This window comes from Anopheles merus, chromosome 2L, assembly GCF_017562075.2.
Source record: "Anopheles merus strain MAF chromosome 2L, AmerM5.1, whole genome shotgun sequence".
Lineage (NCBI taxonomy): Eukaryota > Metazoa > Arthropoda > Insecta > Diptera > Culicidae > Anopheles > Anopheles merus.
In genome coordinates, this window is record NC_054083.1 from 23,112,889 (window position 1) to 23,131,319 (window position 18,431).

The 18,431-nt window shown below is 48.0% G+C and overlaps 3 protein-coding genes across 4 annotated transcripts; 1 reads left to right on the top strand and 2 right to left on the bottom strand.

Moving 5' to 3' along the window:
• Positions 1-6,515: 6,515 nt before the first annotated feature.
• On the bottom strand, positions 6,516-8,479 carry LOC121592672 (tax1-binding protein 3 homolog). Its single transcript, XM_041914318.1, has 3 exons — positions 8,234-8,479; positions 7,702-7,830; positions 6,516-7,632 (listed from the first exon to the last, which is right to left on the bottom strand). Exons 1-3 carry the CDS (start codon positions 8,285-8,287, stop codon positions 7,444-7,446), a joined length of 372 nt encoding a protein of 123 aa, XP_041770252.1. The 5' UTR covers positions 8,288-8,479; the 3' UTR covers positions 6,516-7,443.
• Positions 8,480-8,579: 100 nt separating this feature from the next.
• On the top strand, positions 8,580-10,960 carry LOC121592669 (cytochrome c oxidase assembly protein COX18, mitochondrial). Of its 2 annotated transcripts, none has more exons than XM_041914312.1 (5): positions 8,580-8,669; positions 9,288-9,744; positions 9,808-10,083; positions 10,154-10,264; positions 10,340-10,960. In XM_041914312.1, the coding sequence occupies exons 1-5, from the start codon at positions 8,665-8,667 to the stop codon at positions 10,556-10,558; spliced, it is 1,068 nt and encodes a 355-aa protein (XP_041770246.1). In that variant the 5' UTR covers positions 8,580-8,664; the 3' UTR covers positions 10,559-10,960. The 2 variants fall into 2 exon arrangements, with proteins under 2 accessions (XP_041770246.1, XP_041770247.1); XM_041914313.1 differs by lacking the exon at positions 8,580-8,669 and adding an exon at positions 8,676-8,797.
• LOC121592667 lies at positions 10,934-16,587 on the bottom strand. The gene is made up of 4 exons (XM_041914309.1): positions 16,239-16,587; positions 11,419-14,983; positions 11,167-11,346; positions 10,934-11,097 (listed from the first exon to the last, which is right to left on the bottom strand). Exons 1-4 carry the CDS (start codon positions 16,326-16,328, stop codon positions 10,955-10,957), a joined length of 3,978 nt encoding a protein of 1,325 aa, XP_041770243.1. The 5' UTR covers positions 16,329-16,587; the 3' UTR covers positions 10,934-10,954.
• Positions 16,588-18,431: the final 1,844 nt, after the last annotated feature.

Sequence of the window (18,431 nt, forward strand, 5' to 3'; positions counted from 1 at the left end):
TAGGAAGTACCAAATTTGCGCGGAGGGACATCCACAAAATGACGTGGGCGCACCCGGATGGCGAATCCTTCAACCAGATCGACCACGTGTTAATAAGCCGCCGACGACAGTCGAGCCTGTTAAACGTCAGAACTTATCGAGGAGCCAATATCGATTCCGATCACTACTTGGTTGGCTTAGTGATACGTTGTAGAATCGCCCGCCCCCGCACCAATGGGGGCGGAGAAAACACGCAGCCTCGGCTCAACACGGACTCTCTAAGGGACATTACTGTCCAACAGGAATTCAAAGCCGCTTTAGACGAGTCTCTACTACCTGAAAACAGATATGAAACTACGAGCGAGAGGTGGAACGCTCTAAAAACAAAAATAATAAACTGTGCAAGAAATATACTCCCACCACGTCGTGGCAACACCAAATCTGGCTGGTTCGACGATGAATGCAGACAAGTGACCGAACGTAAGAATACTGCATACCGAGCAATGCAGCAACGGCATAGAACGCGGGCATGCGCAGAGGAATATTCACGGCTCAGACGCGAAGAGAAACGAGTTCACCGCTCTAAGAAGCATGCCTTGGAAGAGCAAAACATGCGGGAACTCGAGCAAACCAGAGAGGCGTACGGACCGACACGAAAGTTTTACCAAGCGATAGCAGGTCACCGAAACAACGTGGTACCTAAGGTAACCTGCTGTCGCAACAAGGATGGAGATCTGGTTAGTAACCAGCCAGAGGTCCTCTCGCGGTGGGCTCAGTACTTTGATGAATTACTCAACGACCAGTTAAACGAACAGCTAGAAGCGCCACTAGCAGATAGTGTCATGCTACTGCCACCTAGCATAGAAGAAACACGAAAGGCTATCCGTCGGCTGAAAAATAACAAGGCACCCGGAACCGACGGAATTGCAGCTGAACTGGTCAAGAATGGAGGTGCACGACTAGAAAACGAGATTCATCAAATTGTTACTGAGGTGTGGGATAGCGAATCGATGCCTTGTGATTGGAATCTCGGCATCATCTACCCCGTATACAAGAAGGGAGACAGGTTGGACTGCAACAACTACAGGGGTATTACGGTGTTGAATACCGCCTATAAAATATTCTCCCTGATCCTTCAGGATCGCCTTGTCCCGCACGTCGAAGAGACAGTAGGAAACTATCAAAGAGGATTCCGAAACGGAAAATCAACCACTGATCAGATCTTCACCATGCGGCAGATCTTGGAGAAGATGGCTGAATACAAAAACGACACATACCATCTCTTCATAGACTTCAAAGCCGCATACGATAGCATAGCCAGGGTAAAACTGTACGACGCTATGAGCTCATTTGGAATCCCGGCCAAACTGATAAGGCTAGTTAGAATGACTATGACCAACGTCACATGCCAGGTGAGGGTGGATGGAAAACTCTCAGGACCTTTTGCTACCACCAAAGGTCTGCGCCAGGGGGACGGGCTTGCCTGTCTCCTATTCAACTTGGCGCTAGAGAGGGCCATCCGCGACTCGAGGGTGGAGACTACGGGAACCATCTTCTATAAGTCAACCCAGATCCTGGCATACGCTGATGATATAGACATCATTGGTCTGCGGCTCTCCTATGTAGCAGAAGCCTACCAAGGGATTGAGCAGGCGGCAGAGAGCCTCGGATTGCAGATAAACGAGGCAAAGACCAAACTGATGGTGGCAACATCAGCGGACCTACCAATAAATAATCCGAATCTACGTAGGTGTGACGTACAGATAGGTGAACGCACTTTTGAAGTCGTCCCACAATTCACCTATCTTGGGTCAAAGGTCAGCAACGACAACAGCATGGAAGCTGAGTTGCGCGCAAGGATGCTGGCTGCCAACCGGTCATTCTACAGCCTGAAAAAGCAGTTTACCTCAAAGAACCTGTCGCGACGGACGAAGCTGGGACTATATAGTACCTATATAGTACCAGTACTCACATACGCCTCTGAGACATGGACACTGTCCAAATCTGACGAAACCCTCTTAGCCGCGTTCGAGAGGAAGATGCTCAGAAGGATACTTGGCCCCGTATGTGTGGAAGGACAATGGAGGAGCCGCTATAATGACGAGCTATACGAGATGTACGGCGACCTCACTGTCGTACAGCGTATAAAGCTCGCCAGGCTCCGGTGGGCTGGCCATGTTATACGCATGGAAACGGACGACCCAGCCCGTAAAGTCTTTTTAGGCCGTCCACAAGGACAGAGGAGGCGTGGTAGGCCCAAATTGAGGTGGCAAGATGGCGTGGAGGCGTCCGCCATTAAGGCCGGGATAACGGACTGGCAGACGAAGGCGCGAGACCGTGAGCGGTTTCGGACACTCCTGAGGCAGGCCAAGACCGCAAAGCGGTTGTAGTGCCGGATAAGTAAGTAAGTATGCTAGGTAACAGCTAACACAATATGACCAAGGAAAGGCGAGTGGAAAAACAAGGACGCATAAAGATTGCAGCAAAATAAACACAAAAATTACAAGCAATTGCTGTTGAAGAAACCAAACAACTTAACTGCAAAGTCAGCCAGCGCCATCCCATAAAAGGCGGCGGAAAGCTTGCTCGTAAAAAAACGAAATAACCACAACACCTCAAACGAGACGGATAATAAATGCTCCTGGCGAACGACCAAAAGTAGGCAAGCATAACAGCCGTACTCTAGGCATAATAATGGTTGGATTAGTTCTTACGATCAGGCAGGAGGGAGCGGGGGGTGAATTTCATAGAAACACAATTTAGTAGGAAGGTTTTGGTTTAAACAGTGAAAGGAAAATAGCAAAAAACGCAAACATTTGCAAAAGAACGGACGGATACATTATTTTCTATTAAGCGTAAGCGTATATATTTTGAAACATGTTGGTTGTCTATGTATGTGTGTGTGGCATTGTAAAACTGATAACACCGCGTCATTGATTTGGTACGAAATATGGGCCCAACGGGTTTTTATTCACACACAACAATGGAATTATTTCTGTTGCCCTATTATTCCAACATCACAACATTAGAGATAAATTTCAAAAGATGAGATATATTTATTAAAAATCGTTCTGTACGAGAAAAAACAAAGAACTACTACAGTAAAAGGAGGAGGAGCAAATGAAATAAAAAAAAAACAATAGTAATGAAGACACCAAACAATTACTACAATAAATATAGTGAAATGAGGTAACACAACATAAAATAAAACAACTCCACGCAATGAATGTGCGTAAGCCTTAAGCACCACATGAAGAAGAAGAAAAAGAAGAATAAAAACATACAAGTAACAAGTGAGATTAGCAAACGAAAACAACTTGAAACAACTCAAAACAAAAGGGAAAAGGTGTTCCAGCTAACAGACTAACATCGAACACTTGAGGCAGAAGGTGGAAAAGTGGTAGTGTGGTAGAGTGTGTAACTTGATAGAAGGCATACAAAATACAACTACAAACCAACGGATGGATCGAAATACGATGCTTACCATATTTCTTTCAAACCATTGCTAGGTGAAGAGTTCTACCCGTTTTAAAGCAGAAACGATAAAAAAACGAGAAGATTTTTTCATTTTATTCCAAGGATGTATTAAAGATAGTGTGTGCACAAAGCAGGAAGCAAAACAGAAAGCAAACAAACACAACAAAATATATGCATTGTGAGATCTTGATAGTGTGAATTAAGGAAATTAGAAAACAAACAGAACAAAAGAACAAAACACTCGATAAATCTTTCAGAACGAGTGTGTAGAAGAAAGCAACGAAATCAACTTAACTAACAACAAGAAAACTCCACACGAGTGAAAAATGCTGCCAAAGAAACAACTGCACGGAAAAGTGCGATAAGAGATGGCATGCTTAAACACACATATAGAATTGGAAAGTTACAGCCAATTGCGGTGGAGCTGAAAGAAAGATGACGCGTGTCGCGTGTGACGCAGAACTGTGCCAGAGAAACCGTACATTCCAGCAAGGAGCAAGCAAGAATAATAACTGTACTTGAAAAGCAGAGAGCAAATGAAAGGAACAGTTTCAGTGGATCGTTTTGTGATCGTACGAAAACCAACCGAAAGGGCAGAAGAGTCTATAAAAATGTGTAGAATATTTTGAAATGTGTCTGAGATAGATCCAGGCAAAGGAGAAAAAGAGATACAGAAAGAGACATGTAGCAAAATGTAATACATTTTCTGCGATAAACCAACAGCCAAAGTATTAATTAGCGCACGAAAATCCCTTATCGTACTGCTTGTGGGTTCTAAAACTCCTAGGTGGAAAGCTCAATAAATGCGAAGGAAAATAAAAAGCAAAAGAATTGCAAAACAGATTGTAGATAAAAGCAAAAAAGTGATGCTACGCGGCGTAAAAGAATGTGAAAACAACAGTAAAACAAAAATCTTAAAGCAAATAGCAAAAAGATGTAAACCAAGCGCGCAAAATAAAATTCATCGTAACGCGGGGAAGGACGAGAAAACAAACGAAACAAGTGAAAAACAAACTTACAAAAACAAAAGCAAGATTGAAATCAACACCATCTGTGATACTAAAAAAGGGAGTTACGAGTAATGAAGCGAAGAAAACAACAAACAAACAAACAAACAAACGTAACGTTAACGTATAACATCAAAATGATCAAAACAGAAAAAATCTAATGCTTAATGGTGACTTAAAGCCAAGCCAACGCCGCCCAACCGACAGTGGCAACCAAAAAACCGTGGCAGCGGCCTGATTTGAAACAAAATGGTGGTAAACAACACAAACTAAGCGCTCAATATAAAACGTAACCGCACCATAAAAAAAAACAAACAAACAAACAAAAAACGAAAGTACTGTAGAGAAGTGATAAAACGTACTGTTTAAATTAATATATCAATCGACCACTCGCCCACCACCTTCTCGGTCGGACGCAGATCGTAAGTAATTGGAAGCAAATTTAATTTAAATAATTCTTCTTCTTCTTATTTGGCTCAACAACCGATGCCGGTCAAGGCCTGCCAACCCACTTGTGGGGTTGGCTTTCAGTGACTTATTGATTTCCCCCCATAGCAGGATAGTCAGTCCTACGTATGGCGGCACGGTCTATTTAGGGTTTGAACCCATGACGGGCATGTTGTTAAGTCGTACAAGTTGACGACTGTACCATGAGACCGGCTCGTTTAAATAATAATGGTTTGAAATTTGTTTTTGGTTTTTTCTTGTTTGTTTTATGTTGTAGTTTTTGTGTTTTAAAAGAATCAAGAGCAAGCACATATACATTGTGAGCAAGTAAAGTCGGCAACAACAGCAAAAGCGAAGAAAAATCGATGCTTCGAAGATGAGTAACTTAAACGAGCGATAAGCTACGAACAACCGCCGATTGTTCTATGAGGAAGAGAAACTGTTAGCAAAGAGAAGGAGAGAAGATAAATGTGCTATTTTGTGAAGTGAAGTGTGTGTGATATGGTGTGTATCACAACTCGATTCACGACGTACCGATCTTTTGAATCGTTTTACAGAAGGCAAACGCAGAATAATGGGAGGATTATTTTAATAACACACAGTCTTCACACATACTCTTCAAAGCACTGTTGCGATCCTTGATGTGTACATTTAAAATAGCACGTCGCTTATACCGGAGAAAACAGCTATAAAGTGTGCTTCTTCCTTTTTAACGACACGCGTGCCCTCCTGGTGGTGCCCCGAGTGAAGCAATATTTTCCTTGCTTTTTTGGATGTTAAAAAAAAACCCCTTGAAAAAGAAAATCCTACAATGGAAAAGGAATATTTTGAGTGTGTTTTATGTGTTGAAGTTTTCTTTTTTTTTCTTAAATGCTTTGCTAAGCTGACAGGGCGTCAACTTTGTCTACCTAAATGCAAACGCAAATTAGCCAATTTTCCCCGCAATTAGCCGCGCCGTGCACAGTAAAAATGTGTGTGCATATGTGGTGCTTGTGTAAGTATGTATGTTGTATGTATGTTTGCCCTTTTCTTATAATGACATAGTACGCGTACTACATGAATTCGCTGTGTGAACTCTATTATTCAGTCGTCAAACGCGGCAGTGCGCGTGATGCTCATAGTCTCTTACGATTGAGCAGCAAATGTAATGCAAAATCCCCGCCACTGTTGTGCAACTGTGTGTACACAGCTGTACGGTAATCTACATAAATCAACCTTCTCTTCTGTCTCTCTTGTCCGTCTGTGGACGAGGAATTTGGCTTTGAGGAAATAAATTAATGGATTAATAAAGCATATAACATAGAGGAAATATGTGTACTCAAAACAACTCAAAAGATGTGTGCTAGTTTCATTTCTACTTTCTTTCACATATTTATAACACCGTGGGAACGGTTTGTGCAATTTTACATAGGTTTAATCTTACTTTGGCATACATTTTTAATAGCTAAAATATGAAAGTGATGACCCGGCATATTTAAAACTACGAGAACACATCCCGTACGAAGGTGTCGCTACAGTGTACGTGTATCTCTCTGTCTATCTGCCCTTGTTGTGTTGGATTGCCGTTGGATGAAAGAAAAGAACAACTTTAATTTCACTCAACCACCACCACATACTCAACGACGTTCTATTAAATTTTCCCTTCAATTTCACGCTTCTTTCACACAGCACACTTTTCCACTCCGCTTTGTTGTCGTGCAGAGCTCGTCACGCTGTAATGTGTTCCCTATTGTTGTGTTTTGAATCGTTTTTTACTTTTCTTTTAATTTAACCATAACACATGCTCATTCTCTTTTGACCTCTAAAAATGCACTAAAATCTCACAAAAAGAGGAGAATCTCCTAATAAGCAACGAGTACCAATGCGCGGCAGTTTGACCCCTGGAAAGTGTGGGCGCCTGCTCCGGGCATCCGGGAAAGCGGCGTTTACCACTCTCTAACACGTTCATATCATCATTATACCTAGAAACACTTTGCTTACAAATAATCAATAGAAATATGCAATAAAAAACGATTTCCTTTTTGTTCCGTACCACTGCTGTTTTGCAAAAAATGCGTGTAAAATCGAGCTGCCGTGCGCCGTCGGAAAATGTTATGTTACGTTCAGTGGTAGTAGTAGTAGTACGCTAAGTAGAATAAGACTGTGTGTCGAGAGGATGTCGTAGTTAGACCAAAGATGAGCTACTGCTATGAAACAACTTGATAACGATACAGCTCTTCTTCTCTTAGCAAAGACTGTTTGCCATGGAATGCTTTGTAGTAATGTGAGAACCAAAGGGACATGGTTTGATGTCCCCGACTGCTGAGTTTCTCTATGAAGGGTTACTACTTACTGATGGAATGTTTCCTGTGGGTTTCGCCTGTTTCCGCCAGGGGACAGCAGGGAGTATTTCTCGCTCTTTGTTTTCGTTTCCTATCCGCCATTCGCATGCAGATAACGCACGGTGTACGGTGTGTGTATGTGGGTAGAGAGTGAGAAGTTTGTGCTTTTGTGGACGCGTTCGCTAGCGTTTTGCTTGATGGACGCGGTAGGCTTAGGTCGAAGTAACGCCCTTCCTTGCGACCAGCAGGTTTAGGACGGGGTTTTTCCGTATGTAGCTAACCGCCTTCTTGTGCGTAACCATGGTGAAATCGTACCCGTTGCACTGCAAAATTTTGTCATGCATCCGGAGTCCCGATTTCGCCGCTGGGCTACCTTCGTGTACTTCCGTTACATAGATACCCTAGGGATTACCGTTGGGCAGGCATTATTACACCGATTTGCCTCGGTTTTGCTTAAACTCCATACTCACATAATCGGTGTAACCCTGGGGGCTTTTGCGGAAATCTTGATCAATTCCTCCGCCGATTTTGAACCCACACTTTAGCACCTCCCGTCCCTCCTCGTCAATGTCCTTCTCTTTGTGTAACGTTATGGGAATCTGAAAAAGTGAGCGAGAGATAAAGGAAAAGGGATGGAAAAAACGATTGATTTCATTATGTTTGCTGAATTGTTAGCAGAACTGTGCTAATGTTCGACGTTTGCGAAACGAAAAAGGTGTAGGGTTCACACACCAATACGATTTCACGGCCATTTGGGAGGCGTTGGAACGAACATTGTTTACACTGCAATTGACACTGTCCCGATCGAACCATGGAGAAGGTCAATCGGAACAGCGCCCTACCTCAATGGGACACCCCCCTTTCCATCCATCATCAGGTGGGTTTGGGTTATCGCTGTCGCATGTGCGTTTGCCCCGAGGGTACGATGCCGTAAGTGAAGGTGCCCATCATCTACACAGATTAGTCATCAGGAAAGGGCCCAGGGAACTTGTGGGAACTTACGCTTAAACACTCCATGGCCGTGCCTGCCTGGTGCTGGAACGCTTTCTTTGCCATTCTGCCAAGCTGCCTGAGGTAGTTGATCGAACGTCGCACAACACACACACGCACACGCGCTCAGCTGGGACTTCGATGGGGAATTGGTGCTCCAAATCAAGGCGGGCAAACAGCTCCACAAGCCAAACAGCGAAACTCGGTTCCTTTTGCTCTTTGCTTTCGATACGCCTAGGTGTTTGATTTTTTTTTTGTTGCGGATTTCCAAAACAACAGAACGCCCGAACGACAGCTGTCAGGCGGGGGGCTGCCCGGTTTGACAGCGCGCTGTCAAAAGCATAGAGCGATTGTGGACGCATTTTCACCGGGCTGCAATGTAAATCAAAACACATGATTTTATATCACCCGATTTTATTCGTTTTACTCTTCATCTGCTATTAATGCTGTAAGTTTTAATGATGGACATTATTCGCTAAGCGTTTAAAGAAACTCTTTAAAGCTACCTTTTTGCTGTAATACGCAAAACCAAGCAAAAACCTTCTCCACACGTTGACAGTCACTTATCAAAACACGGTGAGTTTCGAGATCATCCTGCTGAATTGCTGTTTTTTTTTGATGCATCGTCCACACAAAAACGCCTCGTCCTCGCTTTAGCTGTTAACAAGTTGTCGAGTCTTTGTAAAAGCCAGTCCTCCACCATCTCCACGCCAGTGTGTTCGCGTGTTTCTTTCCGTAAAAGTGATCATGATTCGTCAGCTTACCTCCCTGTTGTTAATTGTCCTGGTGCTAAGCGTAGACCAGGCAGCGGCCTCCGGAATGGATTTCGGCGATGCATCCGCGCTGGTTATTGGCATCTTTATCAGCGTCATCGGCATTCTGGCCTGTCTTGGGCATCATGCGCGAAAGCTGCAAGCAAATCAGTTCTAACTCTAATCACTCACTTTCTCTTCGTACACTTTGTACACATCAACAAACATCAGCTGTTCTAAAGTTTCCCTCCGTTTATCGACCACCCCATCATTCCTGGCATCGCTCATTCCCCTTCGTTTTTCGTTATAAGCAGTAGCGCAACGATGAGCTACTTACGTACCATTAGAACGATTGGCCACACGAGCGCCTTTGCGCGCCATCCACACCGAACGGTGGTGGGACGCAGCACCATCACACCCGGCCACTTACAGATCGTCAGCCAGCGACACTTTTCCTACGAGGCCACCGTCGCCGGCTTCTGGCAGACTCTCTCCCAGAGTACCCCGGTTGCGTACGTCCAGCAGGGAATGATCAATTTGCACGACCTCACCGGACTGCCCTGGTGGGCGACGGTCATCCTCACGACCGTGGGTCTCCGTACGCTTGTCACCCTACCGCTGGCCGTGTACCAGAACAAAATACTGGCCCGGCTCGAGCAAATCTCGCTCGAAATGCCGGAACTGATCAAAGAGCTAAAGGCCGAAACGGCGTACGCGATGAAAAAGTTCAACTGGACGGAAAAGGAAGCCCGCATCATGTACAATCACTCGGTAAGCAGGGTAAATCTGGTGGACATTCGGACGCTTTTACTAACTTCGAATTGATACTTTCAGCTAAAGAAGCAGTGGAACAATCTAATAGTGAGGGAAAACTGTCATCCGGCTAAAACGATGGTGCTGCTGTGGGGTCAGATTCCGCTGTGGATTGTGCAGTCGGTCGCGATACGCAATCTCGTCTCGATGCTGCCCGATCCGACCGCCATCGAGGCACAGATCGCGTACACCGAGCTTACGCTGGGCGGCTTTGGATGGATACCGAACCTTACCGAGCTGGACCATTCGCTGATTTTCCCCGTTGCGCTGGGCGTCATCAATTTGAGCATTATTGAGGTAAAAGGTAGCAACAAATGAAAGCACCGGAATATCTCTAAAGCATACATTATGCTTCCACTTCGACCAGATTCAAGCCGCATCCCGGACGAAGCTGCCCTCCAAGCTACAAACCATCTTCACTAACCTCTTCCGAGGGTTAAGCATCCTAATGGTACCGATCGCTGCATCCGTTCCATCGGTAAGAGGCGTTCTTCATTCAGTGCCATTTCGCGACGTGAATTTTACACCTTTCTTTCCCTTTCCTTTCCAACAGTGTCTTTGCCTCTACTGGGTTACCTCGAGTGCGTACGGATTAGGGCAAAACTTGCTGCTCTTATCGCCCCGGGTGCGTCGCACCGTGGGCATTCCCGCCGTCCCATCCGAGCTGACTCATCCTTATCAGCACATACGCAGCACGTTTGCGGCAAAGCTGGGCGCACTATCTGGCCGCCTCGGTCCCAACAATCAGCATCCACCGAGCACGAAAGCGTAAGCGAACCGTTCGTTCGGACAATAAAGTTAGGCAGTAGTGCAGGGTAGCAATTTGTTTAAAATGTTGTATACATAAGAATTTAAACTAGCCTCACTATTACTAAACAACAAGTAAAGGAGCAATAATATCACTAAAAGCTAGGTAAGAGAATTTGGTCGGTGAAAATGCAATCGAGCTAAAACAAAAAGCGGCGTTTAAGGTACATATCGTCGTCATCGGACGCGGGTCCGGGTGTTGGAATGAGGGGGTCACTTTGTTCCTGTTGCTGTCATTACTGTTACAACTATTTCTGCGTTAGCGTAGCGTTATTTCTGTAAAAATTGATCGTTTTGTTTGAGAAAAAAGGAAGATAAGTTTGAAGAAACAGAGCCTTACCTTGTAACTACAAAATAACGCTCAAACACCGTGCTGATGAAGTGATTGATTCAGCTTCTGCTCAATCCAATCCCGGTAGTGTGCCACCTTCAGGTAGACGCCCGGTTTATTCGCATAGCCACAGTGCTTGCCCCACGACACAATGCCGGTCAGTGTGTGTAGTCCTGTAGAAGAATACAGAATACAGTTAGAAGAGGATGCTCACTCACGCGTCTAATGCACAGGACGGCTACCTTCACTATTGGGACACACCAACGGTCCACCGGAATCACCATCGCACGAATCGACACCTGGCTCGAGCGTTCCAGCACAGAACATGCCATCGATCAGCGAGTCACCGTACACTTCCGGCCTTCGGCATACGCTGTCCGGCAGTAGGGGAACCGTTCCCGCTCGCAAGTCGTACGATGAGTCTACAATTTAAGGAAGAAAACATCCGTAACATCTACTTTCACAAATAAATCCCCCTCTAGCTTCAATCTTACCCTTCGAACCGGCCTCGGTCGCTCCCCAGCCCGAGATGGTACAGTTCTGTCCCGGCAGGTACGGTGCGTCGCGTGCCGGCAAACAGATCGGCTGCACATAGTCATTGAACCGGACGGGCGTCTTCAGCACCACCACCGCAATGTCGTTGCTCATGTGGTGGCCCTCCCGGAACTGCTCGTGAATGTACGTGTTCTCGATGAAGATGTCCAGCTCCGCGTTGTCGTACGCCGCCGTATGATAGTCGCCGATCCTCACCCGGTACGTGCTCTTCGGATAGCCGATCAGACAGTGTGCGGCCGTCAGCACGTGGTAGCGCGTAATCAGCACCGCCCCACACCAGTGCATCGTCTTCACGCGCAGCGACGCCTGCCACGGATGATGGCCGTACACCGTCTCGGAACCATGCACCACCCGCGCCCCGTACGTCGGTTTGCGCAGCGTCGGATCGATCAGTACGCGCCCGCACGTGTCGGGATGGATTTTGCGCGATCGTTCCACAAAATCGAACCGTGGATTGGGGCGGGTCGCCCGCAGCCGGGCAGCCCGTGCCTTCGTCGGTACGTACACGCCGCACCGCACACCGACGTCCTCTGTGTGGCCACAGTTATGCTCGCCCCAGTGCCAGTGCACACAGTCCTCGATCGATGGTTCCGTACCGTTGCACGCGACCTGATCGAGCCAGATCTGCCCCACACCCGGCGGGTACACGCTCTTGCGCACCTCGGCCGTCCCGTTAAAGCCCAGCTGCCGGCAGATGACGCGTGCCTCGCGCACACCGAAATCATCGTCACACACCGTGCCCCACGTGCCGTGGTAGTTGATTTCCACGCGTCCCTCCCGATCGGTGGGGCCCGCAACGAGCCGGACGGCCAGTGGCGCCTTGCAATGGTCCGGCGACTCGTCCGACCCGTCCGCACAGTCGCGCACATTGTCGCACAGGAACTGCACCGGGATGCACTCTTCCGAGGCGTGACAGAGCCAGTAGTCTTGCGGGCAGGACATGACAGGTGTACGGCAAACGACACCTACCACCTCCTCGCGGTTGCAATCACTCACACCCCAACCGTTGAAGCTACATTCGCGCAGGGAGCTTTCATTGCCCTGGCACCGCACGGCATCCATCATGAAGAACGGACCGTACTGCTGCTCCGGCTCGTCCGGATCGGTTCCGTTCGGTGGGAAGTACGAGTGCGATTTGATCTCGATTGCACCACCCGCAAAGCCAAGCTCACGGCACACTACGTTGCCCGCCTCGAGCGTAAACCCATCGTCACACACGTAACCCCAGCGATCGTACACACGCACCTCCACACTACCCTGCGCCTTCTTGGATAGCTTCAGCTCGTACCCGATGTGCTCACACACCTGCTCGTCGGCCCGATTGCCGCACCCATCGCGCCCGTCGCAAACTTCCGCCTCGTCAATGCAAACGCCGTTGCCGCAGTTGAACTTGCCGTAGCACGGGTCTCGCGGTGTCGTCGAGGTGGTTGCTGCGGGTGGCGTAGTGGTCGGCGTTTTCGTGGTCGTTGCATGCGGTACGATCAGCGGGCGCCAGCTGGGACGATTGTCACCGAACCGACTGCGTACAGCCGGCGCAGGAGGCGGACTTGCTGTGGTTGTGGTGGTTGTCGTAGTAGTCGTCGTCGGTGTCGTCCTACGGTAGATCGGGTAAACGACGGATTCAGGCTCCTTCTTGGCGGGTCCTTCCACCGGCTCGGTAATGTACGGTGGTGGCAATGGCCACGAAGCAAGCGGAACCGGCTCAGACGCGCCGTAGAAAAAGTCATTCACTTCGCTCGCACGCGGCAGCACGTAAGGAGCGGCAGCTGAGGATGGCTTGTAGCTGTTGCGTGGCGTAGGCGCCGGAAGTCCAATCACTTGCACGATCGGCGGTGGCTCTGTCGTGGTCGTCGTGGTCGTCATCATCGTGCTCAGCTTCGTTGTGTTCAGTGCGACCGTGTCCTTGTGCTCCTTCATGTACGGCGTTAGCATTAGCTTGAGCGCATCCAGATGCTGCTGAATTTCGATGTCCTCCTTGCGTACGGTAGGGAACGGCGTTCTCAGCGGACGACTGGTGGTACTGGTGGGGACAGGGGTCGTTTGCTCCAGTGGCAAAGCAACGTACACCGGTCGCTGAACACTTTGGACCACATCCGGGTCACGGTGCAGCGACTCGGGCTGTCTGCTTGGTGGCCGGATGTACACCGGGTACGGCTTTGCAGTTGTTGTTGCTTGCGTTCGAGATGCTTTCGGCCGGCGACGATCCACTTGCTCCGGTGCTCCAAAGTTAGAGCGTAAATCAAACCCATCGTAGACGGGCTCGTCCCCGTCGGCATCCGGCTGTTCTCCGTAGTCTTCATCAAAGTTGGATTCCGTTGGTTGATGATCCGGGTCGATCTGCTCCACATCGGGATGGGCTGGCGCACGATCACCCGTGGCAGGAGGCTGTCTTGGTGGAGTTTGTTGCTGGGGTGCGGGAATAGTCGGACGACTCTGTTGGTGCGGGTTGACTACTGCCGGCACTGGCTGTGAACCGGCCGGGATGTGTGAGGGATAGTAGTGAGAGGTGGGACCGGATGCAACAGGCCTGCTAGTTGGACGATCATAATCCACGATGACATTCTCCGACTTGTCACAGTCCACATTGCGCAGATGATCGCAGGTAAGGATGAGCGGATTGAAAGCAGTTCCAGGTCCACAGTCCTGCACGAACCGGGCCCCGTTGTTGCAGTTCAGGAACTTCCTGCAATCGGTCGGATGGGGCCGCAATCCAATCACTCCCGGCGGACAGGTCAGTTCTTCCTGCTGGCGCTGCGATTGCTGAGGCTGCAGGTACTGAGGTTGTCGTTGTTGCTGCTGGAACTGCTGGGGTTGTCTCTGATCGGTATAGGAGGCCAGTTTCGGCGGAGCACGGTTAGCCGGTTCGTTAACGCTGTTTAACGAAGGCACTGGGAGACATGACACCTTCGACGGATGATCACACTCCCGCGTGTTCGGATTGAACAGTGTCCCGGGGGCACAGTTCAAAATGAAACCCCGTCCCTTCCAGCAGCTCAGAAACTGGCGACAGTCCATCACGTACGGAAAGTGGCCCGTTCTACCCTCCGGACATTCGAGCCCGTTAAAGTCCTTCAACAGCGTGTGCACCGGTTGACGGATCAGCTTGGCAGCGGGGGCCGTTTCTCCGATCAGACGATCCTCCTCGCCGTAGCCAAAGCGAGGAGCCAGAGGGACGGGAGTGGGTTGCTGGGTGTAGGCCTGCGATCGTCCATAGGCCGGAGAGCGTTGGGTTTCGGTTGGGTAGGGTGCGAGTGGCACTCCCGGTTGGTACTGAGGCCCGGAAGGACCATGTTGCTGCTGTTGCTGCTGTTGCTGGTGTTGAGGGCCTACCAGCGAGGGATGCTGTCTTTGGGGCTGTGCATACTGGTACTGATCCGTCTGGATGTACTGCTGGGGCGTTGGGTCCTGTGCCCGATGATGATGGACCTGGCTGTAGGCGCCGTGCATCTCCGGCATCATGTGGACGTGATGTCGGCTGTGGGGTGCCGTTCTAGGGTCGTAAATCTGCGGGTGTATTTCGTGGAATTGAGAGCAAGAGCGAGATAGAACACACATTAAAGCGAGTTTCGAGGGGGGGGGGTTGTTGTTTATGTGAAGTGAGCATTTAACGTTCGTCAAACGATCGCTTATCAATTGAAACGATCGCAAACGCGGGGATTGATTGGTTGTAATGAACTACTGAGGCGATTGAGCTGAGCTGGAATGGCAGATGTAAGGGAGATCGAGCGCACATGACCAGTAAACATGATCATTGGGGTTTGGTTGGGATCGTTACGGGTCTTGAATAAGAGCACTTTAAAACCATTGTTTTGAGAGTTATTTTCCGCAAGAGTTAAAAAAACATGATAAAGACCTTGATGCCAGAACATCAGAATTAACTGTAGAGTGCAACTCCAGCACTTCAAACGGGAGCTTCCAAATCATTTGATGAAGAAGCATCACACATCAGAGCTACAGTTTTGCGCATCAGAATTTCGCTCCAGAACTGCTGGCTTCCGACGGCATCGTAACGCTTGATAACGCACAAACACTGGGAAGGCCATCAGCATGGGTGGCGCTGGTGGTTAGAACTTCCTTTCCCGTCTTTCATCTACGTGTGTCCCTACGACGAGATGACATTGTCTTCGCCACTATCTTGTACCGGAAGGAATGGGATCGAGGTTATTACGAGTCGTGTTGGTACGCGTTTGTACATGAGAGGACTGGAGTGACTGTTGATCGCAATTTCTGTTTTCCCCTGCCTTATCTTATTATAATCAGCACTGCGTCCAGCTATCCACTCCAAACATGTGTGATCGTTCATTAGAATATTTGCAAACGATGTTCTAAGAAATGATCATAAGAAGACAAAACGATGATCTCATCTCTTTCGAACCGCATATAGGAGCACATCTTGAATCACAAATTGCACATTAATAGGTCAATGCTAAAATCTCATCTCCCGCGGGCGATGTGCCATTTCTTGCCAGCTGATCTGGCATCGAACGAAGCCTGTGCCGTATACTAGCCGTAAGGTGCACAGGGTTTTACAAAACATGATAGCGCAGCGAACGAAAACATCCTCCACAATCACACTGGCGCTGAGTAAAAACACGTCACTCAAACCCTCGATGAAATCCCCAGCATAGACAATGGCGTAAGTCCTCCTTTATTCCTGATAAGACGGGCATAAGCATTCTGGAAACACGCACAACATTCTCGATTCGCGAGAAACACGCGGATACATGCAATGTATCAATTCATGATCGATCGAACTTACACCAACAACCACCATATTGCACCATCCACCGATCAGGACGGCCAGTGCCAGCAGCACCAATCGCGGTCGATTCCAAATGCGTTGCCGCATTTTCGCGCAAATCTTCGCTTGCGCCAATCTCCCAAGTGAAGATCGTTCGGAGCTGGTTCCTTCGTGTCTTATCTTTTAATCCCGTCACTGTTAATCTTTGTCTGGAGATACACAAAACCACAGACACGAGCTGGTGCGGCTGTGATGGCACAATATTCACACACAAAAAAACAACAAGATCACTAAACGAAGAGCCACTGATACTGGACGTCCTGCTTGGTCCAGTTACGAGCGTACAATGAGCAGTCGTGTGACCGCGACCCTCGTTTCAGACTTGGGCTAGCGATCATCAGTTGGTGCCGATTAGGAGAGATGCTTCCACCCTCGGGAAGGGAAGAGCGAAAGGTCAGTCGCTTCGGTTCGGCCGAGCTCACAACAGCAAGAAGCGACGATCGCGAAGGAATTGGAAGAACGCACGAAGAACCAACGGAATTGGTTCGGCTTGAATGAAGAGTCACTCGTGTAGTGAATGGACGCATCAACACTAATCGTGCCAAGTGGTCATTTAGTGCGGGAAAGCATGGCATTGGTTATGCATTTTAAGATTCATTATTTCATTTTCATTTCATGCTCAACTACTCAACGTTGCTCTAAATATCGCACCATTGTGCTATTCAATGACCTGAGCAAGAACACCAGCGAGCGTAACACCTTCACCAAGTGTTGCGGGTGTGAATAACGATCCATAAAGGTTAACACACCATTTGGCAGGTGTTTGAAATTACACCATCGTTCTCGCAAAAAAGCACGTCCCTCCTATTATCGATATGTTGATACCGGCACGACCGAGCCAGCGAATATCGGGCAGTTTTAGTGTTAGTCGTGTGCGCTTCGTGTTTAATGCGCCGAGCTGGATCGTCATCGCTCGCATTAGCTAGATAAGAGACGCTCTCTCTCTCTCTCTCTCTCTCTCTCTCTCTCTCTCTCTCTCTCTCTCTCTCTCTCTCTCTTCATTATTATCAGCATCTTTGCGTTGATTACTTACGACGGCTCTGTGTCGTCGTTAAGAACTCTTCCCTACCCAGTCGAGACAATGTTTTTCTTTCACACTCACCCGCACGGTGGTAAATCCCCCAAAACAAACTCGAACGAAATGGGATGAATCATGGCCATCGTGCGTACAGAATAGAAGATGCGCAAGATGATAGCGCGAGCGCGCGCCCGCGTAGACGAATAAATTGACGCTATTTAATGAATCAATTAAATGGCCACAAATCGGTCGCACTTTCCCCACTGAAGGGTACTTCACTACGCGGTTCCAGTGAAAAACATTCGATGATGCGGTGAAATGCCCCGATTCATTGAAGAAGGGGTAGCACCGTCAGGCACGCTTTTGGAATGGGTTCAATTAATGCTCAATTGACTGGTTGGTGCGCAAGATCGTTAAGATGGGAGGCAAGTTGCGATGACGATGGTTCGTTTCCATTTTGTGTGTGTGTGTATGCCATTGTGGCGTGTTGTGCGAGTAGGGCTGATCACTTATCGCGTTGTTGATGATCTGAGAAACCGTAAGAAGCGGAAACATGTGGTACGATGCTCTACATGCGTGTGTATGCAAACAACATTACAGCGCTCAGCTGATTCTTTACGCACAACTATGTAATGGTCTGTTTGTTATGTGTACGCTGTTGTCTAATTAAAGGATATTGAACTTTGTCTAAAATGGTGCGTGATGTGCTGCTGTGGAATGTGTATTCTAAAGAGAACTCATTTATGTGGGATTTCCCCGTGTTTGCATAACGATCGTCAGAGGCGGATTAACACGACTGGATGCCCTAAGCGGTCACACAAATGTAGGCCTTTCTGAAGTGTCAAGCGAGAAGATGTATTTGTAGTTGCTTAATCCGCCTCTGACGATCATACGATAGGTTTCCCCGCATTTGTTATTGGATGCAGAGTGCAGTTCATAGAACTTATGAAACATTGGGTTTTCAACAAAATATTCTCAGAGCTATACCTTACGAATACCTTACGAAATTATTGAATTGTAATAGTCTTAATATTACCACGAAAAAAAAAACTATAAGATACAATTTTACATCGTTAGTCACTGTGTTCGAGGAACATCTCCCTAAGATTGGTTTGGAGCAAGTTTAAGTGATT